This window comes from Pelmatolapia mariae, linkage group LG4, assembly GCF_036321145.2.
Source record: "Pelmatolapia mariae isolate MD_Pm_ZW linkage group LG4, Pm_UMD_F_2, whole genome shotgun sequence".
NCBI lineage: Eukaryota > Metazoa > Chordata > Actinopteri > Cichliformes > Cichlidae > Pelmatolapia > Pelmatolapia mariae.
Window position 1 is genome coordinate 14,762,594 of NC_086230.1, and position 25,659 is coordinate 14,788,252.

Sequence of the window (25,659 nt, forward strand, 5' to 3'; positions counted from 1 at the left end):
ATACACTGCCATCTACTGGTCACAGTCAGGAACTGCAACAACACAATATGTGTTCTGCTGTTTGCTCCTCGATGAGTTTTGAACAAAGACATGCAGGTAGTGGGTTTAGGTTAATAAAAGTGATTCTAAACTGCCTGTAAGTGTTTGGTGAGTGGATGGAAGTAGTTTTTTTTAAGGATGTTTGTATTAATCTCTTTAACCTGGGCCAGTGACCAGCATTTGTTACACTGCAAATAACAGGTCTAAAATATAGGTATGCTCATAAACATGATTATGGTATCTGGAGCACAGATATAAACCAAAAGGGAAGTACAATGCGTCTTCACTGGACATTGACAAGTGGGTCTGACTCAGAGTTTCAGGTCTTCCTACAATGTAAAACATTCACATTAACAAATTCAGATCTACAGTTTTACTTTTCAAAGACTATAACGTCACATTCTCCTCTCTCCAGGAGTCGCAATGGAACTCAGAGACAGTGACAGACCACATCAGATGCACACTATGTACAAATATACCACAACCTGAGGGACGAAGAATTACAATGACAGACTTACAAAGCTTACATGATGTATATGTATAATTAACGTGGATAACTCCAGTGTTAGAATAATCACATAATTGTTTTTGTGTATTTACATACTTTTCAGTGGTAATGGTTTTTAAATGACTAACCCATAAAATTAATATCACTATTTCAAGACAATTTCTATATTAAAATAAAAACCATTTAATGAAACCGGTGAAAGCTAAAGTATTGGAAAGCTTTATATTGTGTATTTCTTACTAATATGATTAATAGACTTCAATATTTGTGTATGTGCAAATGTGTTGTGATCACAAGCAAATAACTGCACATTTCTACAAGCTTACACCATTCAACAGAGACTTTATTTCCAGTTCAGCAAATAATTTACTGCCTTCCAAAGAGTGTATTCATATATGAAGCAAAGAAATGCTACTGATGATAAGAGAAGAATTAAATCTACAAAGATCAGAAACAGTCTCCAAGATCCTTCATTTGGCACAGTGAATGAGACAACATTCACTTTTCAAACAATCATTTGTAAATCAACACATAATGCATCACAGCAAGCAGCCAGATTTGTAGTTTTTTATCAACATAGTGCATACAACATCAAATTTGATAACAATGATAGCTGTCAGTAACTATAATGGTAATGGAAAGATTGAGCATAAGCAATATAATTTACAATCAGTGCATGCTCTAAGCATAATGACATTCATGTCCCCACCTTTTTCTTACACGTCATGTCGTGTGGCGTTGGGTGATGATGCACTCGAGAAACAGCGAAGAATAAAATAAACACTGCCTTTGTAAACACTATTTCAACAACAGATGAAACACTTAGAGACATTAAATAATTTAACATTATATTTTGGCACTGAATTTTCATTATATGTATATAATGAAAATATATAACCTCCCGCCACCATGTATAAGTGTGTGTATATATATCTGTATACGAGGCTTATATATTTATAAACCTCAGTCACTATTAAGTCAGATATTTACATTCATTTTGTGTGTGTGTGTGTGTGTGTGCGCGCGTGTGTGTATGAGAGAGAGTGTTTTACACACGCGAAGAAAAAGTAAAGTAGAGAAAATCACTTTTTTTCCTGGATAAAATCAAACAATTCTTTCCCTGTACTGTAATGATGTATTACGAGCCGCTTTAAAAATACAAGAGAAACACAGGATGTATTATGACCTCAACTTTTGATTGTTACAAATAAAGTATTGCCAAGTTCTTTAATGTTTGGCCTCATTCTGTTTTTACTAACTAGATAAATCCATTTCCCTTTACCCTTCCCCGCTCTCCGGTTCTCCTCTCACTTTTTTGTTTTTCTTTGTTGACAATTTCTTACCCTTTATAAGGCACCGGTCCTAATGATACAGGATGAAGTAGGACTCACATTTGGCAGACCACCACATCAGTGCAGAAAATCAGAAGAAATCATATCCATGGTGAATAAACCAGATATTACAGAGATGGTAAAACAGAAACATAATCCAGAATTTAAAAGGGGGAGTGAGGCCTTATAATACAGAGGAATTTGTCTTCCCAAAGAACTGAATCATTCGGTGGTTTCAAGACCCTTTCTCCACTAAATGGACACTTCGTACTCCCGCGTATCCTGTCGTCAAAGTAAAAAACAGAGGACCAACTTTAATGTTGGATATGGTGTTGACATATCCTCACTGGACACTTTATTAGGTACAGCTTACATTTAGCATACTTTGCTTTTAACAAGTGGTTATTTCAGTTACCGTCACCTCTCTATTAGATCAGAGCTATTTTGGTGTTGCTCGGTTTTAACTTCAGCAGGTACTCTTGACCATGTCTACATGCCTAAATGTACACAATCATCACAATCATATTGTGCTGCAATATGATTACCTGATTCAATACTTGTGTTATCTAGCAGCTAAACATCTGTACCTAATAAAGTGGTCGGTGAGCATGCGCCTATATCTTGAATGCACAAATAAAATAGTCATTCAGTCAGATCTCAATTAAAACCAAGTGGAATAAATAATGTTAAGCAGCACCTTCCGTGTACTTACCCCTGCTTCATAAAGCGGGTTGTTGAAGTCTGACTCGACTGTGATGGGACTGTAGGAGTGCGTGTGAGAAAGAGACTTCCAGAAGTGTGGCTTCCATTCTAGTCTGCAGATGCTGTGAAAGACAAAATGTAACCACATCCATGAATTATTCAGCGCACAGGTCATTAGGAACTGAGGTGGAGAACATTTGGAAAGCAGTGTTGTAGTGTCTACACTGCAGATGTGGAAATACTTACTTTGTGTAGTACATGTAGATTCCTCCAATGAGGAGGATGACCAGGATGATTGGCAGAATTATTGCCAAAGCAATGTTCTCACTCAGGATCTGATGGGATGGCTGGAATGACTGGGACACTGCACACCAATCAAAAGTGTTACATTAGCTTTTGGTTTGGTTATAAGCCTAAACTGTCAAACACAACAAAAATAAGGTGCTAGATCACCACATTTATATGGTATATTTATCAAATTGAAAAAAATACCAGGTGCAAGTGCATTTAAAATTAAAATCCCATATGTATTTGTTTTAAAGAGCATGTTTAAATGACGTATTTAAGAGAGAAAAAACCAAAACAAATTACCTTCTAACTTGTGATCATCCAATAGCTCCTCATATGCCACTTCAAAATAAGAAAGAGATAAAATATCATATTTTTAAACGTTCAGGAGCTCAATGCTATATTTTTATATAGTTGACAAAATAATTGCAGGTAACTAATAATTTATAAAGTTTGAATCTAGTCAGTTTAATCTTAATACAACGTTTAAAATAAAGCTCCATAGTGGTGAGCTTCACCTTTGCAAAAGGGCGGCGGGCTGTTCCACTGAGATGGATGACCGGGAACACAGCTGATGATGACCTCACCGATAAGTTCGTAGCCCTCATAACAGAAGAATCGCAGGGTTTCTCCAGCTTGGTAGGTGTGCTTGTAAAGAGTTTGGTAACCATTGTCGGGGACTCCAGGGTTTGGACATGGGTCATATTTTACTGTTCGCGGCACACAAAACACACAGAGGACAGTCACGTACGTGCAGCTGATTCAAAACGTGCAAAAATAAGCTTCATAAACAGACGAGGTCAGCTGAGTGCAGGAAGGGCACTTACAGACACACTTTGGGCTGCGGTCGCTCCATTTGGGGGTACCAGTGTCTCGTCCGTAGCAGGAGATTTGGCTGGGACCTTCCAGCTGATAACCCTGGTTACAGGAGAAACGAACCACTGTCCCAACGGCAAAGCCTGTTTCGGGGCGCACGGAGCGTGCTCCGTTTACCACCTCTCCTGGGTCAGGGCACTGCTGTACTGTAGGGGGCAAAATTAGATTTATAAACAACTGGACACAAACAATATGAGGTTATTATATAATACTATGCTACAGTATATTTCTAACTAACTAGGCAGCTCATTCTCTTTCTCGTGACAGTACTTTCTTTGAATATATGACATGTTTTGGACTCAACTCGAAAGAAAAGCAGATGTAAAATGTAAAGGTGAGCTCAGAGGTCAAATGTGACGTATTTTAAATATTCATACAGTACTTTCTATATATTGACAATACACACCATATTGTAAAAATAATAGTTCCTAAGTTTTGTTAAGTTTTGCCAAATTTTGACTAATAAATGACTGAGTTGGCCTTGAAGACCTTTGTGGATATAAGCCAAATTTAAATCGATTTTTAACATGATCCTACATCTTTTAAAAAAATCAGAATTCATTCAAAACCTTTCAAGCTACCACGCTCTTCATATGACTCTTCAGGTGAAAGCTTACAACCACATGTAACAAAGTGTCAAACCATTTCTTAAAAATAACAACAAAAAAAGGAACAAAAAAAAAAGAAAAAAGAAAAAAGGAAATTTATTTATTTATTTATTTTTTATTTAAGCTCTAAGAAACTTCTAAGAATTACAACATTTAGAATTTTTCCATAAAATTAGGACTACACCCTGGTAAAGATAAACGTTCTTTTAAAACTATTTACACTATTAAAAGAGCTCCAATAGTGGAAAACTGTTAGGAGAAGGGAAGAGGACTTTTAAGAACCTTCAGAGAAAATCCTGGAAATGCTCTGCGAGTGATGAACTATAAACAGTTTGCATAATCTGGGTTCTCCCTCAGAGGGCCTGGCTTTTTTTCACACTGCTCGTCTTACCCTTAACGCAGGTAGGCGGACTGCTGCTCCAGGACAGGTCCCACTGGCAGGTGATTACGTCAGAGCCGCTGATGTCATACCCCGGCTGGCACTGATAGGTCAGCACGCTGCCTCTCACGGGGGAGGAGTGGGATGAGCTGATCCAGCCAAACTCAATATTAGGAAGGGTAGGGCAGGTGTCATTAGGTTCGACCTCTTCATAACACAGACAAAGGAACAATTCAGTGACAGAAACAAAAGCAGCTGTTTGAAATCTGTTTCCTGCTGGCAGCAGCCCTCATTCAATTCAACTCAATTCGACTCAATTCAGTTTTATTTATACAGAACCAAATCACAACAACACTCACCTCAAGGCACTTTTAATTGTAAGGTAAAGACCCCACAATAATCCAACTAGACGACTGCTTGTGAGCAAGTACTTGGGAACAGTGGGAATAAAAAAACTCCCTTTTAATAGGAAGACGCCTCTGGCAGAACCAGCTCTTTATATTGACCTTCTCCATATTGTATTGTGTACTTTTACAGTCATCAATTAGTGCACTTACCACGATAATGAATGAGGAATCCCTGACTCAGGATGAAACTGGAGTCGTCCAGATCGCTCTGAAACTGGATGGCAACCTCAGACCCCCCTGAAACAACCTGGAAACGCTCTTTGGACCCCAGGTACTGGCCGATCACGTGGGACGTGAGATCACGCCCATCAAAAATGGTCAGCACATCAGTGTGACGGATATTTAAACTACGGAGTGAAGAGAAGAATAAAAGGAGAAATAAGCTTTTTTATGTAGAGAGATCTGTACAGCTACCAGAGAACAGTTCTTTTTTCTAATCCATATATCTTTTTTCTTGTTTGTTTGCTGCTTTATTTTTAATGCTTTAAAACAATTTTCACATGTACCATGGATACAAAGTGTAACTTGAATTAAAATATAAACATGCTCATGATTAAAGACAACAGTAGAAAACCAAGACCTGCGGGACATTCGTGACCTGAATTTGACCCCAGGATGCTGATTAAATGATTTTTCTCTAATACTCATTTAATTTATTGTCAGTTCAGTGTGCTGCGTGCTGTGACTCTATTACTTTAAGGGAGAAATTAAATTAAGCACATTTATTAAACTACAATTACCGCTTTGTGCTTGTATGCCTGAGCCAACACACCAAAGTACAGTTCATATCAATGTTTCCAGTATGAAGAATAATTGGAGTTGTTCCTCATCTGAGTTAAGAGTCTAGGGAAAGAGGACGCTGTTTGCTGTATGGACTTTGAAGCCTCCTGAAGCAATTCTTTGATTTGTGATATAAGGTTATATAAATAAATTTGATTTGATTTAATTATAAAATACTTAAAAACACAGATGCTCCACACAAATACAAATTTTACAACATGGATGCTTCACATATATATTCAGCGTAACAGCAGGGAAGATTTATACCGTCACCACATTTTAAAGTTTGGCAACACCAGTTCACAAACTCAGCTTTACTGTTCCTTAGTCTATTTGCTGACTATTATGATGTCACAGTGAAGATGACCTTTTGGATATAAAATGTAAGACAGGTCACCTGTTTATTCTGGTTATTCTGTTTGAAGATTGTATGAAATGTTGTCATAATTGGTCAGTTCTTTAGATATGGCACGGTGAAAGAGTGAATGGCACTTCTTCCTCATGTCAAGAGGCTTCAACTTCCTGGTTATCTCGAGTCTTTCTGTCCCTGTGCTCATGTAGGTTTCCTTCAGGTACTCTGGTTTCTTCAGGCAGTTAGTTAACTGCAGTTAACTGCTGATTCTTAATGGGCCTTATATGTGGATATGAGTGTGTGTGGCTGCTCTCTGTGCCAGCCCTGTGATGGATTAGGGACATGTCCAGGGTGCACCCTAGCAGCAGCCTCTAAGGCTAAAAAACATAAAGTCACTGCAGAAGCTGGCTTTATTTTCGACTTCTCACCTGAGGGTGACTCCAAAATGTGAGCCATTTCCCATTGATTCCCATGTTCAAATGTTCAGCTAAACAGCATTTTGGCCTCTGTGGATAGACTACTAAAGCTTAAAGTTAGGGGCGCAGCTGCTTTGACTGACAGGTGTGCTGACACGAGCAGCTGTAGCCAATAGCTGGTGCCTTTTGGGGCATTTTTAATGAAACGCCTGTCAAACAACATATCCTGCTGCTGTACACATTGTTTAACCTCCTAGGACCTGGCGTCCACATATGTGGACAACACATTTTTGGTTATTTAGACCCAAATACTCAATTTTGCTCTACAGGGGCCTGATATCCACTCACGAGGACATTATACTGCTACTGTTCTATCGAAATTTTAAACAAATATCCTCATTTGTGGTTCTCATTTTGCTTAGAAACAAAAATTGTGTAAAAAAAAAAATCTGGTAATTCTTTGTTTTTACATTCATCGGGTCCCAATTATCCCAAATATCAAAGAGAAATTAAAAATGCATGCTGTGGAAGAGTTCGGGTCTTAGGAGGTTAAGAGTGTTTGTGCTTTAGTTTCTGGTGAGTGAAATCCTAGTATTTTATTAATAAATCTGATAGTTAGCAATATTTAAAAATTTCAAAGAAATCCCCCCCTGATGTTCCTGAGATATAGTGTTTATAAGAAGCAGATGAATGGATGTCTATATTTTCTTTTACTGAAAAAAATATGGCTCGGAAACATATATAGTTCAACAGCATGTGGAGATTTTTATATATTGTAAATAATTAGAAGCTAATCTAGAAGTTTAAAACATTTAAGATTGAAGATACTAACCTGCCTGAGTTTGGGTGGACATTTTTAAAATATTGAATAATTAAACTCTATAGTACATAAAGCATTATGCGGTCTAATTTATTTTTAAAATGCATTCCAAATACTAAAAAGAGACAAATTAATCACTCACATCTGGACATCCAGTTCAATGCGTTTCTCCTCGTTACCATGGATTTGCCACACACAGTCTAAGCCCTTGGAGTAGCTCTGGGGCCAATCAGGAGACAGGATGGTTCCAGAGGGCTCGGTCAACTCTCCTCCGCACAGAGCTTATGGGGCAGAACAAAGGAGAGAAACTGAGGTGAGGATGCAGCCTGGGAGTCAGAGAAGCAAGGAAAAGTAGACATTAAAGAAATAAAAAGGAAATTGAGAAGACACAAAATATTAATTTGGAGAAAAGAAATAAAATTAAACTTTAAAAAAACATTTGCAGAAGCAGGCTAAGCACATGCTTTTGTAATCATTTTGTTTACTACACATACTTAATATTATAAGAAGCCTTAATGCAAACTGTCATTAGCTTACTTTCAGTCTTTTAAGGAATGATCGCTTTGACACTCTTACCTCATTACTTCACAGCAACTACAAATATAATACAAACAGTTCAGAAAGTATGTCAGTAGGGAAGTGGCTACTCAGCAGCACTTCTATTTCAGTGTGAAGCTGCTTTCAGCTGCTCCCTCACTCTGGGTATCTCCACATATTTGATTTGCCAGGCACCGGATACCACAATATTGTTTCTGACACAACCACAAAGGGATCTGTCTCCTCCCCAAATCAAAACATGCAGCTTATGCGTTTTAGGCGAGTGTGTAAACTACTCCATGATGGAGTGCAGTTCTACCATTTCCCCTGTAAGAAAACGCTCAGTTTGTGCTTGAGGCTAGTGTTGGCTTCACATAAAATGCCAGCACTAGCCTCACCAAATCCAAGGCATTAAACTGTGTTGCTGCACAGACACACGTCCAACTATAGTTATGGAGGGAGTCCAAGCTTTCGTTCAATAAATGTGATAAAAAAAAGAAGATGCAGAATGAGAATTACCATCCTTCACACACACACATACAGGATGGTAAGTCTACATTTGCAAATCTAATTCAGTGAGAGAAAAACAAGGATATGAAGACCTGGACTAAACAACCATAACTTTATAACAGGCACATGGATGCCAATCTCCTGACATTTCATATTTCACCTTTCTGGATCAATATTTATACAACCTACTTCTTGGTTTCTGTAAGCAGAAATAAAACACAGCATTTGGCTTTCAGAATATGTCACTTTAACGCTTAGATAAAACTCTGGCACCTGTGTTTTCAGCCAGTCCCTGACCCGGTGCAAGATCTCTGCCAGTTTTAAATCTCAGTTTTCACAGCATGCTGGCAGATCAGCCGATGACACAGTCAATGTGGCTACACACGGCATCTCAAAGCTTCAGACGCTTATCTCTGCACAACTCGCCCTAACTATCAATAAATCAAAAAACATTTTCTTACGTCACGCTAAATAAGAAATAAACAAGAATAAGTAAAGTTTATATTTTTGTTTCAAAAGATGCTTTTCAGTATGAAAAGGTTTAATATTATTATACTGAAAATCAGTAAACAGTGTCAACATTACCATCTTCTCTTGGAACATAAAACCGATGAATCCTTAAACATACCTCTGCACACAGGTTCGCTGTCATTCCAGTGAGGGTTACTGGGATCGACGCACTCAATGGTCCCTGAACCTTGTTCCATGACAAAGCCTGGAGAACAGGTGAAGGTGACGGTGGTTCCCAGCTGATACGTGATGTCACTGCTGCTGAAGTTTCCATGAGGCATGTAGGGCTCCCAGCAGTGCTCATCATCGAAAGCTTAGAAAGGACGAAGGAAAAAGTAAACCATTTGTGCACATTTATAAAGATCACAGAGTGTTTCCTCGTCGTGGCATTTGATATTCAGGGAGCTGTTCTCCTTCTAGATAAAATTAGGCAGTCGTCCTCATTTGATTTATTGGGAAACTTTTCAGTTGGTATGTCCCAGAATCTTGGCTAGAAAAAGCCCAGGTGTAAAAGGCTAAGAGTTTCAGCACTGAGCCGCTTCAAAGCCTTAAAGTAAATCCCACTGACACGTGGGCAGACTGTAAGCATTCATGTGGCTCATTATGCATGTCTTTCCTGAATTATCAATAATTAACAAGGGAAAGGCTTTACTGAGATTTAACAAAATCTCCAAGAATCCATTTGCATGATTTCTGGCTTTTTTCTCAGGCACAATGCTGACCCGTGTACCATATATTTCACAGTAATGAGGTCAGAAGGACGCTCTGCTACCATCTTTTTGTTTTGCTGAACCTGGGAAAGACCTAATGTAAGCAAAAAGGATGCAGGCTCTCTCTGCTCACCCTCATATCGCAGCGCCAGCAGCAAAGGGATGGAAGAAGAATCAGCTGTGAGCTCCAGGTACAGTGTGGAGCTCTCGCTCAGCAACCCACGTTCTGGGACGTCATCCATATCTGAGTCAAAAAGCGTCGGAGCCAGGGAACTGTTTCCACTGCGCACAATCAACCTGAAAGCAATGAACCACAAATACACCACAAAGGTTAGCAGAAACGCTTTAAGGAAAGCAGGAATGTGCACAGGCAGCAGGTCGAAGGAGGCTGAACAAGTCTTTTGCTTTGGCTACTTTTTTATTGCAAAGTGAAAGTGTGCTGTGAGAGACTTTGCCCAGTATTTTGACAGATTTTAAACATAATCTCTAAACATATAAATCTTCTCTCACGATGCAAGCACATGCACATTAGTCTGCCTGGTGACTAAACTGCTGTCTGTCTCTGTGTTAGCCCTGTGATCGACCGTCGACCTCTCCGTGGCGCCCTGCCACTCGCTCTATGACAGCTAACCCCCTGTGACCCTGAATTGGATAGAAAAATGGATGGATTGATGGATGGAGAGATGGATGGATGAATGACCTTCAGAGAACAAGCGTAGGCAAAATAAAAGGGAAAATAGCAAATTTCTAAAAAGTTTTTTTTATTATTGTATGAATCTGGGAGCTCTATGACTTAAAATAGCAACTGAATATTAAAGTGAACCTGCTGATCTTATTTTCTGCCACACACATAGTGTTACAGTGCTGGATGTTCATATTAAACAGGGCCAAAGTTTCAATAATGATACCAGTGAATGCAAAATTAATCCTCATGATTCCAAAGCTCAGGCTTTAAACTGCATAAAACATTGGTTTCCAGTGTTTCTTTGATACTCTATATGGTAATCTCAAGCAAAGTTGGATTTTGTTTGCAGAAGCATGAAGAGAGACAAATAAATCAAGAGAAAGTGGGCTTTCAAACAGAGGACGAACTTAAAGGCTGCACAAATGGCCAGCGTAAGATAAACAATAAGGAGTGTTCGTAACTTTGAGAAAGCCAGTATAATTGAATCCTAAAAAAAAAAAATGAAGCTGGGTGCACAGCACAGTTGGTAGTTTACTCCTACAATTGATATCGGAGAAAAACAAATACTAAACACAAAAATGTAAAAAGAAAAAAGAAAAACTTGTTATCAGTGTTGTTATCACTCTGCGATATGCGAAGTGGTTAAAACGCAGGCTTACTTATCATCATCTTCATCCAGTGCAATTCTCTCAAAGTGTAGGTGGAGTCTGTGTCCCTCTTTGGCTTCTATTAACCAGTGACAGCTCAGATTATTTCCATTGCTGTGGTTGCTTACTGATGGAGGCGGTGGGGACAGTATCCGTCCCACAGTCGCATTACGAATCCACCCTCCACAAGACACGGCTGAGAGAAAATGAAATCCATTTAAATGAACTCAAAGCTGACCAGGTTTAAACCAACAGAGTTAGCAAAGAAGATGAGGCAGTGGGAAATTTAAAAGAAGTCTGAGTCAGTTCACTAACCAACACACTGAGGCTCAGGAGTGCTCCAGCGTGGCTGCGTCATGTTAACACAGGTCGCCACCTCATGTCCGCGGACTTGAAAACCTGGATCACAGTGAAAGTGTGCCTGACCTCCAGGATGGATGTCGGTCACTGTCACTCCACCGCCCTCAGGAGACATTGGGAATGGGCAGGACAGCAGAAAGGCTGTTGATTAAGGTTAAGCAACAGTTAAACTCTTTAGGGGTCGCCACAGCAGTTCCTCTTCCTCCATCTCACCCTATCCCTAGCATCCTACTCTGTCACACCAACTGTCTGCATGTCCTCCTCCACTACATCAAATCTTCCACAAATCTTCCCCATGATCTTCCTCTTTTCCTCCTCCCTCGCAGCTCCATCTTAATCTCCATCATCTTTGTCCAATATATCCACTATCTGTCCTTTGCGTATGTCCAAACCAGTTAGCTAAACGTGCAATGCAGATCTTTTCCCTCTATACTCTCTACTTTATTCTTTTACTTCTACTGTGTACGCTCTGCACATCTCTTATTCATAATTTTCTTCTGCCATTTACTCCAAACACATTCTAATAAGTCGTCTATCAGGTGGTGATCTTTAAGTCCTCAGATATCTGTTATGCTATCATCATCACGTAGCAGAATAGAAACAGAAACAGACAGAGATGTCCAAGGTGGCACGACTGAGCAGGTGGCTGTCTTGTCACCTGCACAATTATCATCTATCATCACTGGTGTTGCTTTTAACAAGATGCCACTGAACTGACACTTGTTATTCACCTTGAATCTTTTCATTCATTTTAATCAAACGCGTAAAGCTCAGAGTTTCCTGGCTAAACAAGGCATGCTTTAGAGAATAAGCGATGCATATGAAAATGTGCAGGTGAGACATTCTCACTTTAAAACTCAAAGGACAGTGACTAAATTAAAACCTGCAAATTAAAGTGAGAGAAACATCTACCACGCTTCTGTGGTTTCACTGTGTATTTATGAAGCTTTTTATTCCAGCCACATAACACTTTATCACATTAATGTTACTAAATAAAGGTAGACAGAAAGAAAGCGCGAAAAGTTAGAGACATAAAAATGTTCTGCTTATCTTATGAAAGAGGTTGAGTTACCTTGATAGTGGAGACTGAACATGCCATGGTTGGTCTGTCGCAGACTGCGATAGTGGATGTAAACCTGATTGGTTGTACTGCGAATCACCTGACCCTGTTTCATCAAGGTCTCATTGGCTAACAGCTCTGGTCCTGATCTGCCGTTTCCCATGATTGTTAGAGACTCATCCTTGGAAAGGTTAGCCTTTCTCACCTGGGGGAAAAAAGAGGACACCTCTTTTGTTTGCTGTCGTTATATAAACTTTCCCGGTAGCTTAGCAGCTCATGAAGTGAATCTGCTGACATACTATACAACCTAAACTAACTCACGATTGTCTGTACAGTGTTTGCAAATGCTGTACTTACAAAAAAGAAAAGCTGAGTCATGGAGTCTAAATTAAACGTAACGAACACTTTCTGACAAATTTATCAACAGCAGCATGTTGGGCTTTTGTTACAATAAACTGCTTAAAAATAGCTGGTTAAGATGTTTATGAATTTCTAATGCACACTACCTGAATTTCCACTCCATAACCTGCGTACACAGTAATGCTGTAGGTGCACTCCAAGGGGGAAAAAGATGAAGATGTTGTGGGATCTGGAGACTCAACAACATCCTCCATGGCTAATAAAGTAGCGTTGCATTGAACTGTAAAACAAGAGGGACAGAGCAGGTGAAGAAGTAGGAAAAGTCTATGATTCAGAAAAGCTGTAGCAAACTTATATACAGGTTTTATACTATCTGCATTTTCTTTCTCAACTAGTATCTTCACAGCTAGTGAAAGCATTCTTTGATCATGACTTATTGTCAGTATCCCAGAGGATGCAGTGTGTGTCGACTGATCAGCCTGATACAGTCTAGATGTGACCTTGTTGCACTCCAGTAACCTGCGTTTTGGAGGAGAACTGCAGAATGATTTCTCTAAGTGAAAATTAGAGAAGTTCCAGCGTCTTAAGATCTTTTATGAAACTACAACTCCGATGCCTGAAATGAGCAGTCATGTGGTTATCAATAAAATTTTAAATGCGTGCAGAGACCAACGGGATTGCTTAGTTTATAAATGTGGTGTTGGGTGTTTATGATCGCAAGGGTCTGCTTTAATGAAAATTAAATTTCTAATTTGGTAAAAGGTGATTACAAAAACACTTTAATCCCACACAAAGGGAAAATACTCCTCTTCTTAAGATGTAAAATGTGAGTCTGAAAGTAGGCAAAATGGATAATAAGGTGGTGCAAGTTATCAGCAACAGTACATCAGCTGGTTTAGTAAATATTAACTGACATTAATAACAAATGCAGTGAAGCACTGGCTTGGGTGACACATAATATGCTGGTTTCCCTTGGCTTAAATTATTTTATTGACTGACAAAAACCGCTGCTATGCATCAGTAAAATCAAATTACTGACGACCACTTACACAGAAATGATCTCTGGGGAGGAAACAGGCTTCACAATCTATTTGGCAAAGACTGAACAGAAACAAAGAAGGGGTTGCTCGCTGGGTAAAGGACTATAAAAACCCCACTAAAAAGACGGCATGTGGTTTTTGGCACCTTGTTTAATGCAGCCATCCTTATGTAGCCTCATACTTAACGTAATATACTTCTCAACTCTTAGCAAGAAAGCGACGGTTTTGGGAAGGTCACTTCTGAAATACATGCATTACAGATTACTAGTTTAAAGTGCAATTAGTAGTTAAACATTTAAAAATGAATCTAATTATTACAGTGACTTATTAAATTTAGTTACTCTTTGATTACTTTTCTGACAAATGTTTTGAACTGAGCAGGAAAGTTGTAGGCGGCAGCTGAAGCCCACTAAAAGGCATTCCCGTCAGACTATACAGCAACCTGATTTGTCGACTGTTTGCAGGCATGGCATACTCAGGTTAATTACAGCTATGCACATTCAAATGGAGTCCCTTTAGAATGTAATCATATATTTTTCTTAGTAACATTTATTCTAAAACTGAAACATCTCCAATTACTCGCCAACACCGGAAAGCAAATAAGCCCATTACCCAGAAAGCTCAAATGTGCGATAATGTTGCAATAAGCAATGAACATGTTTGACACCTTTGCCAGGCTCCTCGAGAGATGTTTGACAGAAGGCTGAAATCCCAATTAACACTAAAGACACAATAAAACCCCGAGAGGAAGCAGGTGACAAACACACTCTCTCTTTGTGTCTTTCACACACACACAAAAACACACACGTCTCACAGATTGTTCATCTTCTGTGATATTTCTCTTCCCACATATGGTGTAAATCAGCTGACCTCCCTCCTTTAGCTCAATCAAATTTCCCAACTCTTGTTTGTGCTGTTGCTGTATGACTCTCATCCATCTCCAATAAGAGCCTCACGGGCACCGGAGCCCACAGAAGTGCATTTCTGACTATCATTTGCACAGGATGTTGGTGCACTCTTCACCACCCTGTATCAGCATGCTTGCCATGAGACAATGATTTCTTACAGGTGCTGTTACCAGTATTTCAAGGTTCACGGTTGCTTTTTTCAGTTATTTCCATGCTCACCAATGACTTTTTATTGCATTTATTTTTTTTTTTGCAACAACAGTGAGAAGATAAACAGTAGAATTAGACTTCATTATTAAGATTAGTCTGGTTACAGTGAACACAGTCAACACCAATAACCTCCTTCCAGATGCCAGTCCCCTTTGTATACTATAAAGCCAAATTCTCAAACTACTTTGTACCGACTTAAACATTTAGAGGGTTTTTTTTCAGTGTAATTAAACTGACTTGCTAAGCATAAACTGTTTTTGTGGAGTTATTAAACAAAACTTAAAATAAAAATGTTAAGCTACTTTCAGCTGCTCCCTTATTCACAAAGGTTCACCATAGAGAGCAGATATTTGCCAGATTTTTACATCAGCTGCCTTTCCTGATACAGCCCAAAGGACTTGTGACTCCTCCTAAGCATCAAACTGTGGCTCTTTCACTTTTTAGGCAACTGTGTAAACCACTAAGGAGCCACTAAGTTTATTTTGTGTGTAAGTCTCAATGAGGCTTGTCTGGGAAGTTCCATGCGAGCCGCAAAAAAAGAATGGAAATCAGCTAAAATATCATGTATGCTCCTTCACACTGAGTTGCTCTATGTTTGCTACATTATGCTTACAGTTTATTTGCTCAGGCTGAGTGTTATTTGCCTTCGTGTCAGAATAGAGAAGCTGTGACGCTGTGAGTGTGGTTGGTCACTGAGGTGAGCACTATCCCTGCGATGGCACAAACAGGAGTGTGTGTTAAATGTTTATCATATCATCTAATGCATGCCAAAAGTGAGTAACTAAACAATTTAAATACCAAACAATGACTTATTTAATTTGCAGTGTGCAGGTTTCACATCTTATTTTTTTCAAAGAATCACAGATCCAGTCAACAAGGTCTCTATTATCCTTTGTGAATGACATAATTATAATAAATATTACATAAGCTTTAATTTTTTTCTTTTGAGATGGTGCACTTCCTGGATTCAACCCATTTCTATTTGAGGTGCTTAAATATAAAAAAATGTCAAGGCACTCCCTGTGCAAAATAAAGCTAAATTTAAGCCTAAATCTACCTTCTTTACTTCAAAATAAAGGCATTTTGATTTTATTTTTAAACCTGAGTGCCTTTTTACAAAATTCAAGCTTATTTTTTATTAGTTTGAATCATCAGTGTACATCAAAGAAGGAGCTAAGTGGAGGAAAATCTTTGTCCAGGATTCAATTAGGAACAGGCTAAGAGCATCTCTCCAGATTTTGAGACAGAGGATGAACAGCCTGTTTATCCAGCCTTTCTTCACTGTCATTCATTCCTATACTAACCATCAGATACAAAGATACACAAGCCCTTGGAAGGCATATTATTGATAGATCTGGCTAAAAAACCCCATCTGAAAACAATCCTGGCTGGTAAACCAATCTGTTTTTGCTTTGCTTTGGGATTACTGAAGAGCGACAGAGACAACAGGTGGTCCCACTCTCTACATCAAACAGGTAAGTAGGAGTACACTTCATCAGCCTCTTCTTCATCAAGTATTCAGTGTATACACTCTTTCCTTTGTGTCACGAATCCTGAAATGTAGAAACAAAGGAAGCACAGTATTGCTGCAGGAATTAGACCAGAAACATGCACAGATGTCTGCACTGACTGCACTTCTATTGTTACTGAAAATGGAAAAATATTCTCTCTTTAGCACTAAGCTAAAATTCTTTATATAAAAAAATCTGTGGATCTGAATATGTGTCATTACTTTACATTATTATTAGTTAAATGCCAAAGTTTAAGCATTAACATTGAGTCACCAAAGACTGTTTAAAAAACAAAAAGTATATTTACATTTACCTTGTGTGGCAAAATCTTCTTGAAAGTGAAGCAGGGAAGTTGAAGTTGTGATTGGATTCAGTAGAAACTTGCAGTTGCTGTGGATCATCACATCGCAAAACAAACAAGACTCAGGGGAGGAAAGATGGGAAAACACAATTACCTGGCATGTGCATTGTGGTTATGGTGGTCGTGGTAATCAGAGTGGTAGTTGTCTCCTCCTCTATGGGTAGCGGGGACATGGTATTCCTCGATCCTGTTTGGCTAGCAGCTGAAGAGGAGCTTAAAGCTGTTGTCAGCAGCCCTGGTGACATGGCAGTGGCTGTTGACTCAGTCTGCCCTATCCCGGGTGCAGCCTGAGTCGGATTGGTGGTGGTACCTGCAGAGTCCAAGAGTTTGATTAAATGTGTGTCATTTCCAATGTACAATTACTATAGCTGCATTAATTAAACTATATAAAGAGCATTATTAGTGTACCTGTGCCTGCAGAAGCACGTCCCAAGTATTCCTTACTCTGCAGGGCAGCATGGATCATGTCGCCCAGTGGGTAGGAGTCCGGGGGGGATGTTGGTGGTGTATCAGGCTCAGGAGTCATAAAGCTCATCCCTGGAAGAGGCACACAGTTAGTTTTTGTTGTTGTTGTTGTTGTTGCTGCTGCTATTTACAGCAAAAGGGAGAAAAGACATTATTTTTCCTAAATATGCAATAAATAAAATATCTCAGTCCACCATGTATCTGCTGTAACAACACGCATGCATACATTTAATCCACACACACACACACACACACACACACACATAGACTGTTACCTGAAACTAGGTGGATCACTGTGACAGACAGCGTCACAAGGCGAGTGAACCCCATGGTTATGGATGACCTGGGAAGGTTAAAATGAACGGATCGATTAGTAAACTGTCATGTGATCATGTAATTAGGCGGCTGCATTTTGTAGGTTACTGTAATGATTATTAATAGCTTATGATGGCTGCAGGAGGCTTAATCCGCAGGAGTGGTAATGAATAACAAATTGTTAATCACAGCAAATTCGGTCGCAATTCAGCACATGTTTACATCACAGGCCACTCGGATCGGAACATCACCGCGATACCGTAAAATCTCATCTCAAAAGCCGTTTCGTTTTATAAAGCGTAGAAGCGTAAATGTCTATTTATTAAAGGCTGTTGTTACAGGTGTTGATGTGGAGAAGAAATGAACCAGGTAGGCCCACACGTCGCACAAGGTATAAGGTTAAATATTCAGGCTTCCCTCTGCATTTTCTCATTCAAATCTGCAACAACATGCCGAAAATGCGCTATTCCAAAAAAGCGAGCGAGCCTGTGATCGCTGCTTGCCCAATTTGAACATGTTACCTGTTCACTGCAATGTGTGAAAAAAAAGGAAAAAAGGAAAAAAAAATAACCTCCTCTTGCTATTCGAGGCGTTTCCTTCGGTGAAAATGCCAGCTTGGTGTGTGACAAAATGATGGGGCTCTGCGAGGCAGCTTCTCTCGCACCTCCCTCGGCCCTCTTTTGTGCGGAGGACGATTTTTGACACCAGTCATCGCTACCGTGAGACCAGCAACCATCTCAGCAGCGCTTAAACGCGCCTACCACTTACCTTTGTCTTCCAGGCGGCGTTTAAGTATTCTTTATCCTGGCGGGTATCCTGTTGCTTTAGGCCGAAATACGGCGGGCTTTGCGCTGGTGAGATGCCCCTGGCTGGTTACCGTGTGGTTGACGCATTCGGCTATGATGTGAGGGCATTTGTGTTGAAGCGCCAGGTGCACCCTAGCGGCGAAATGCTGTAACTGCAGAGCGCCGCGAAGCTCCTCACCACATTTTGTCTGTCAGCGGTGGAGGAGCTGTCCACCGACGCGGTGCTGAAGTGCGTCCCGACACAGCGCTGCGTTGTAGCCTTTATCAAGGTAATCTGACAGGGACGGGAAAAGCGGCACGGTAAATAGTGTATGTTTATTCATTTAAAGGCCTGCATGTGTCGTACCGTGTGCATGGCGAACATTTTCAGCCGCTGATTCTTGGAATGGGTGGATGTTTGCTCCAACATGGAACACGGGCAGTAAACAAGCCAGCTGAGCTGTGGGGGCTGGTGCAGAGCAAAAAAACAAAAACCAAAAAAACCAAAAATGTATGCTGAAGCATGCGCAAGATAATCACCCACAAATCATGAAACACATTTATGGTGTGTGTCTGTGCTGCAGCACGGGGTGCTTCCACTACATGTTGATGTGACGGCTAAACGAATGTGCAGAAATATGACCAAACCCCGACACTTTGTTTACTGAATCTTCTAAAGACACACACACACACACACACACACACACACACACACACACACACACACACACACACACACACACACACACACGTATATACCCCAAAGGCCAAGTGCAACAGTTGCACTAGTCATGCAATACTAATATTTTAACTAATAGGTATACTATATAGTGTACAACAGTGGGTTTGTGCAGCAGGACAAAAATATTAAAAATACAAAAAAAAAATGTTTCAAAAGTTCTGTGAATTCAAAGTAAAAGCTAAACTTTGTAGTCACAAGACCTTAATGTGCCTACAGCCTGCAGTGAAATCCACAGCTAGTTTGGGTCACAGATCAGTTCTTATGTAACACCATGTCAGCCTCCAACTTAAAAAAAGGGGGTGGGTAAGTGACCCAGTGATCCAAAGCTACATGTCCACTGTTTTCTCTCAAGTCCACTCTGACATCGACCTCAATCCCCATGGCCTGAAGGGGGATTACGATAAAGAAAATAGGTTGGGCAAGGACGGTCTTTTGTTTGCTTTGGACTGCAAGCAAAACAGAACTGTGGGAAAAATCTTCTTGTTGTTTTGTTCCATAAATTAAAAAAAATACATGAAGCCACTTTCATTAAAAACATGACCATACAAAAAGTGCAAGTGTGATGGCATCTGTAAAACTCCTTAAATTCATAAAGGAAGTAAAGTATTTTACAGAACTTTGCCATATTACACATGCTGTATTATCTCTCAGTCTGTTTCTATTTTATTATTTCAGTGTCTCCCAAAATTAAAGGATGCACTGGTCAATGAACACGCTTCCCTTGACTCCGTATATGGAGCTGGGTGTACACTCACTGAGCGGCCTTCTGTGGACTCTACTGCTTTTGTTTCTTTGGCACTGTTATCGGATGGGCTCCGATCTGCCAATCCCAGGCCATGCGCATGCTGGAAAGCTCAAGTCAAGCTCAAGGAGGTCCATGATGTCCCGTAGCGGTAGCTGTATTGGAACAAAGTGCAGTGCACGATCCAAGCTGTCCAGGAGTGATCAAATTAGTCCCTTTATTTCCATGGAAACAGTGGAAGACGATGAGCAGGGACGGGGCTACCTCACCCCAGTGCTGAGTCATGCCTTGTTCCCTGCCCAGGCATCTGCAGAAGCCAAGAAGTTGTACACAGCCCTGCAGGAGTATGCCAAACGCTACAGTTGGGTGGGCATGGGCCGCATTCATAAGGGCCTCCGCGAGCAGGTATGCTTCCAAGTGGACTGCAAGAGTTGTTCCACAATGGTTTAAGATTTCCAGAGCATGCATAGCTGCAGATTTTTTTGTGAAAGTTGTCAGTCAAATGCCTCATTAACAGCTGCATTCTTGAAGCCAAAGAAAACAAAAGAAAACTCTGCCAAGAAATAATCACAGCTTTTTCATTTGTCTCACTTTAGGTCAGACTGAATGATCACTCTGCTATACAGAAGCCTCATCTCTTCTTCCTGCCAGATGTTCCAAGTGTGCCTTTCTTCCCACGTGACGCTCATCGACATGACATTGAAGTCTTGGAAGCCAACTACCCTGCGATTTTGGCTGAATTCCAGGCTGTTTACCAGAAGGGCATTGACTCAAAATTAGGCTGGACCTGTGTAGGACCAAAGGTATGCAATAAAATCCTTCAGGCCAACTGGGAGAGAGTGATGTAATGCACCATCCCCAAAATAATTATCTGTCATTTAAAATACCATGGAAAGAACTTGGCAAGACCTGGCAATCTACTACACTTCCTGAGATATCTTTTAGTATGATGGCATTTTTCAGATAATTCATTATTTTTTTCACTGTTTTTTTTTTGGCTTATAATGTACAGTTGTGGTCTCTAGTTTACTCTCATCAAAGACATGAATGTCATGTTAATTTGGGACCTTTAATGATTTATCTGAACTGTCCTTTTTCCAGGGTGCCATGTTTGTACAGCATGCATCTTTAATGACTTTAAAAAACAAGAACTGGGAGCACAAGTTTGAATTTATTTTGGATTTTCTCTAATCCACAGCATCAAAAGTATGCAGACAGCCTCAGAGTAAAAGTGAAATTTGTTTAAATCAAGTTGCACATCAGTGCTTTTGATAGCCATTAACAAGCTTCTGACAAAATTCTGGCCAGATATTTGTCCATTCTTCTTGGTAGAATTGGTAGAGTAAATTTAAACAGTTTTTTCTGGCTTGGACCCAGCTTTGAAAACTAGTCCACAATTGGACTAAATTTCAGTCTAGTTCAAAGGTGTTGATTTTGGAGCAGGGACTTCTTTCTAGCTTGGCACCCTCTCAGTTCATGGCAATGCAAAACTGGCTTCATCTCATCTGAGGGTGGCAGTTTGTGTCTACTTGGCAAAGTGGTGACACATCTGCATAACTATTGTTCTGAGTATTGGTCAGTCAAGCTGTAGCTGGTTATTATCACCAATGAGAAGTTAATAGACCTGGACCTTGTCATGTTAAAGGGGATTACAGAAGCTTCAGCACCACTTATTAAAATATTAAAGTGAGTACTTATATATATATATATATTTGAACCCATATGCATACTTTTGTGTGGATTAGATAAAATCCTAAATAAATTGAAATGTGTGGACCCAGTTCTCGTTTTCTAAAGCAATTAAAGATGTGTGCTGTAAAATCATCCCACCCTGGAAAAAGAACAGTTCCAAGAAATCATTAAAATCCCCAAATTACTATGACTTCATGCCCACGATGAGTGGATGTAAGCTTGTGATCTGAACTGTTAGAAAGAAAAAGATCTGTATCAAATGTTAAACATGGACTTTTATCTTTTTCAGGGCCAAGCTGTGTTTCCTTTGTACAGCGCTGGTGTCTCTGTGGCAGGAAACTGCCGTGCCTGTCCCTGCACCTACCGGACACTTCTGTCTTTACGTACTTTTATAAACAGCAACTCATTGGGATCAGCAGGATTTTGGCTGCTGGGCCCTGGAGCAACTTTGGGAAGCACATATGGACCCACTAATACACGCCTGCGTTGTCATCTTGGTATGTAATGGACTTATAGTTATTGTGGATAATGGAATTTTTTTATTCTCTTGTAACTATCCACACTACACTAATACATGGATTTATCCTCCTCTACCTAATGACCTGTTTTCATGATATTTACATCAAAGCGCACACACACACACACAGACACACACACAGACACACACACACACACACACACACACACACACACACACACACACTGGTTTATCACCTGTAGGACTTCAGGGTATGTATGTGTGTGTAGTGCAGGAACTACCTCAAGTAATGTAAATTATTAGAAGTTCATTATGCATAATGCACTGTGCGAGCAAAAACAAAGCAGTATTATTGGATTTAAGATTTAAAGGTGGAACTGTTTGGGTGCACATAATAAATTGTTGTCAGACTTCGCTGCACTATAGAGAAATAGAAGAAAAACCAGATTAAATACTAAACCATTGCATAATGTGATACTTCTCTGGTCAGGGTTGAGGTTCAGTTCCCTCTTGTCATTTTTGTAATGTGATCCATCTGGCTATAATCCTTGCTGCTTTAAATAAAAACAGGGTTGGAAGCCATGCCCTTTTAAGTAAAGGGGAAAGCATAATGCTGTGTTTTTAAAACCAAAGCTGAAAGACAGATGTCGCTGTTGTAGGTCTGCAGACTCCACCCCTGTGCGAGCTGGTGGTGGGAGGGGAGCCTCAGTGCTGGTCAGAAGGACACTGCCTCCTGGTTGATGACTCCTTCCTTCACACTGTCTCCCACAAGGGTCAGTGAGTCACAAATGGCTTTGAAAAATGAATTAATTTGTGATCACAACAGGTATCTTGGGAAAACCTTTTAGCTTATTGCATTTATTAATTAACATATGACCAAATGTTAAGATGTAAAATGTGGTGGGAAATTTAAAAAACAGATAAGATTTCTGCTCAATTTTCACGAATTGTTTTAGATAAGTATAAACAGCAATTCCTTTTTTTTAAATGCTATATATCTCCGTCTCCTTTTAAAGGCCCTCCAGATTCTAGACCCAGCGTCATTTTGAGCGTGGACCTTTGGCATCCAAATGTGGCTGCAGCAGAGAGACAAGCCCTGGACTTCATGTTCAGCCCTGACCTCTAAAATGTTTTTGTTTATCTGTGTACTTGTATACAACACGAAGAGATGCCTTACATTAGGCCTGGTTGTCCTGGGACATGCATCTCATTCCAGTAAATTAACCGCTGTGTGAATCTGGCCCAAGAATTACACAAGCCATTAGCCATGCTTTCAAGTGCTGTTGGATTTAGGGTCTACACCGAGATTTACCACATGAAAGCATTACATTGTTGTTATAGGCTGGATGCTAGGCCACAAACTAAGCATCACTTGAAAGCACAAAGAGCAGATCCAGCGTTAGCAACTTGGCATCATAACTTTATGCATGTGAAAACTACTGGAGTTTATTTTCAACTGTTGATGCATGTGCTGATATGCTATGGGGATGATTCAACCAGAAAAACTGTGACCCCCCCCCCCCCACCCCTCCAAAAAAAGATAAATATTACAATTGTAATATAAAATGATTTTTATTTTCCAAAACTATTGCCAAAAATATTTTGACTAATATATACTGTGGTTCTTTCTTTCCCTACATGCAGTCCTCTGTGTATGCTTGTATATTTCTATATAGAAGTGCTTTCCTATAGTTTTGTTTATAACTGATTGCCATGCAGTGGTTTACATATTATACGACATATAGTACTGTGCAAAAGTCTTGATCCATCTGTCAGTTCTTTATATTTTACTAGGAAAATGGGACGTAGGTGCAGTGATTTATTGAAACATATAGGAACACATGATAATTCAGTACATAAGGTAAAAATAGAATTGTAAAATTATAATAAGCTTGAAATTCAATATTTAATATAAACATGTTTATTCTTTGTTATAATAATAATAATAATAATAATAATAATAATAATAATAATACTGTTGTGTGGCTCAAAAACTTTTGCACAGTCCTATATATGAGGCTTTTGTCAATGCTGTTTGGAAATCAAAAACCAAATAAATGATCAAACCATTATTGTCTTGCTATATTTAGTCAGGCGGTACCAAGGGGCCCAAGTATCTTCTGGATGGATGGATGTACAGATGGCAGTATGCATCCATGCTTTTATGTTGTTTACAAAATTCTGACCCACTATCTTAATGTCACACTGGAAACTGAGACTCATCAGGGAACATTTTTCCTGCGCAATGTAGTCTCAGTTTCCTTTTTTCAGCTGACAGGAGTAGGACCTACTGTGGTCTTCTGCAGCTGTAGTTGCTTTACGATTCCATGTTATGCATTCAGAGAGGCTCTTTTGCATACATTGGCTAAAAGAAGTGGTTATTTGAGTCACCGTTGTCTTCCTTGAAGGAGTCTGACCATTCTCTTGTGACCTCTGCCATTTTCAGCTGGAGAACTGCCGCTCACTGGATATTTTCTCTTTTTTTGTCCATTGTCTGCAAATCTTAGACATGTTTAGGTGGGAAAATCTCAGTGGATCAGCAGTTTCTGAAATACTCAGACCACCCCATTTGACATTAACAACCAGGCCACGGTGTAAGTTCTTCATGACAGTTTCTACATGCCTAAACACAATAAGTTGCTGCATTGAATATTTGAATATTCTTATTTGTATATGTTTCAAAACTTAATTATTTAGGCGAAAATAATTATTTAGGGACATGGGTAAGTTTATAGTCTACAAAAAGGTATGCAGTCTAAAACATATCACACAAACACTTTAATGAATGTGTCTTTTAATTCAAAACATCATACTGAAACACATTCCCAAGCATTTAGGTCATTTTGCCCTTTTTTGCTTCCTTTTTTTAGTCGGTAGATAAGAATTAGTGTGCCGATTTTGTCTTATCTGCCATCTGTTCCTGTGAGGGTCCCATGATGGGGATTACACTGACTGAACTAATCCATCCCAAAGAGACAGATTATTCCCGAGACTGTTTAAATGCAGTTGTATGGGAATGATTCATTCAGCAGGGGACATTTACTGGGAAGAAATAATGAAGCTTTCACAGTCATTAGCAAATAGTATAACAATTTAAAAGCGAGTAAAATAATATTTTTTGCCAAAATGAAGGGATATGAAGTAAAAAAATTAATAATATTAATAAAACTTTACTAGTAAATATTTTAAAATAAAGTTAAACCTATATTGTAGAGATATTTGTATGCCACTAATGGCATATTGCAATATTATTAGTCATCCAGTCAGAAAGAAGTTTTTTTTTCTGCAACTGTAACAAAGTTCTATAACACACATTATTTGTCATCACCAGCCTTGATATTAGTCTTTAGAAACTTAACCATTACATGTAAGTCTGAAAGATGAAAGAAGCCTTTGTCACATGCAAGAACTCACATGCTGTTCTTTTGTTATGCAACAGAATTAGCAACTATAGAGGGATTTTCAAAAGTGAAAGATGTCTAATATGGAAAGTGGTTGAAAAATAAATCTCTGTTTACTATCACT

At 39.4% G+C, this 25,659-nt stretch overlaps 2 protein-coding genes across 4 annotated transcripts; one reads left to right on the forward strand and one right to left on the reverse strand.

Moving 5' to 3' along the window:
- Positions 1-878: 878 nt before the first annotated feature.
- On the reverse strand, positions 879-18,588 carry sez6l2 (seizure related 6 homolog (mouse)-like 2). 2 transcript variants are annotated; one of them, XM_063471619.1, is made up of 19 exons: positions 18,464-18,588; positions 17,656-17,723; positions 17,324-17,452; positions 17,010-17,225; positions 13,032-13,165; positions 12,538-12,730; positions 11,421-11,606; positions 11,118-11,301; positions 9,907-10,070; positions 9,182-9,376; positions 7,649-7,787; positions 5,289-5,485; positions 4,744-4,938; positions 3,696-3,890; positions 3,387-3,578; positions 3,172-3,210; positions 2,827-2,944; positions 2,591-2,702; positions 879-2,160 (listed from the first exon to the last, which is right to left on the reverse strand). In XM_063471619.1, exons 2-19 carry the CDS (start codon positions 17,708-17,710, stop codon positions 2,131-2,133), a joined length of 2,673 nt encoding a protein of 890 aa, XP_063327689.1. In that variant the 5' UTR covers positions 17,711-17,723; positions 18,464-18,588; the 3' UTR covers positions 879-2,130. The 2 variants fall into 2 exon arrangements, with proteins under 2 accessions (XP_063327689.1, XP_063327688.1); XM_063471618.1 differs by having other exon boundaries at positions 3,172-3,213.
- Positions 18,589-18,664: 76 nt separating this feature from the next.
- Positions 18,665-25,655, forward strand: asphd1 (aspartate beta-hydroxylase domain containing 1). Of its 2 annotated transcripts, none has more exons than XM_063471621.1 (6): positions 18,665-18,770; positions 19,898-20,369; positions 20,561-20,767; positions 21,946-22,153; positions 22,794-22,907; positions 23,151-25,655. In XM_063471621.1, exons 2-6 carry the CDS (start codon positions 19,917-19,919, stop codon positions 23,258-23,260), a joined length of 1,092 nt encoding a protein of 363 aa, XP_063327691.1. In that variant the 5' UTR covers positions 18,665-18,770; positions 19,898-19,916; the 3' UTR covers positions 23,261-25,655. The 2 variants fall into 2 exon arrangements, with proteins under 2 accessions (XP_063327691.1, XP_063327692.1); XM_063471622.1 differs by having other exon boundaries at positions 18,719-18,801.
- Positions 25,656-25,659: the final 4 nt, after the last annotated feature.

What these genes read in the sequence shown, in the direction of transcription:
- sez6l2 (XM_063471618.1), bottom strand. Translation starts at nt 17,710, where the DNA reads ATGGGGTTCACTCGCCTTGTGACGCTGTCTGTCACAGTGATCCACCTA. An exon ending in AGTGATCCACCTAGTTTCAG is followed by an intron (nt 17,453 to 17,655) that starts GTAACAGTCTAT and finishes TGCCTCTTCCAG; the next exon opens with GGATGAGCTTTATGACTCCT. An exon ending in GCTGGCGCTGCGATATGAGG is followed by an intron (nt 9,377 to 9,906) that starts GTGAGCAGAGAG and finishes GTCCTTTCTAAG; the next exon opens with CTTTCGATGATGAGCACTGC.
- asphd1 (XM_063471621.1), top strand. Translation starts at nt 19,917, where the DNA reads ATGCACTGGTCAATGAACACGCTTCCCTTGACTCCGTATATGGAGCTG. An exon ending in ATAAGGGCCTCCGCGAGCAG is followed by an intron (nt 20,370 to 20,560) that starts GTATGCTTCCAA and finishes GTCTCACTTTAG; the next exon opens with GTCAGACTGAATGATCACTC. An exon ending in TCACACTGTCTCCCACAAGG is followed by an intron (nt 22,908 to 23,150) that starts GTCAGTGAGTCA and finishes CTCCTTTTAAAG; the next exon opens with GCCCTCCAGATTCTAGACCC.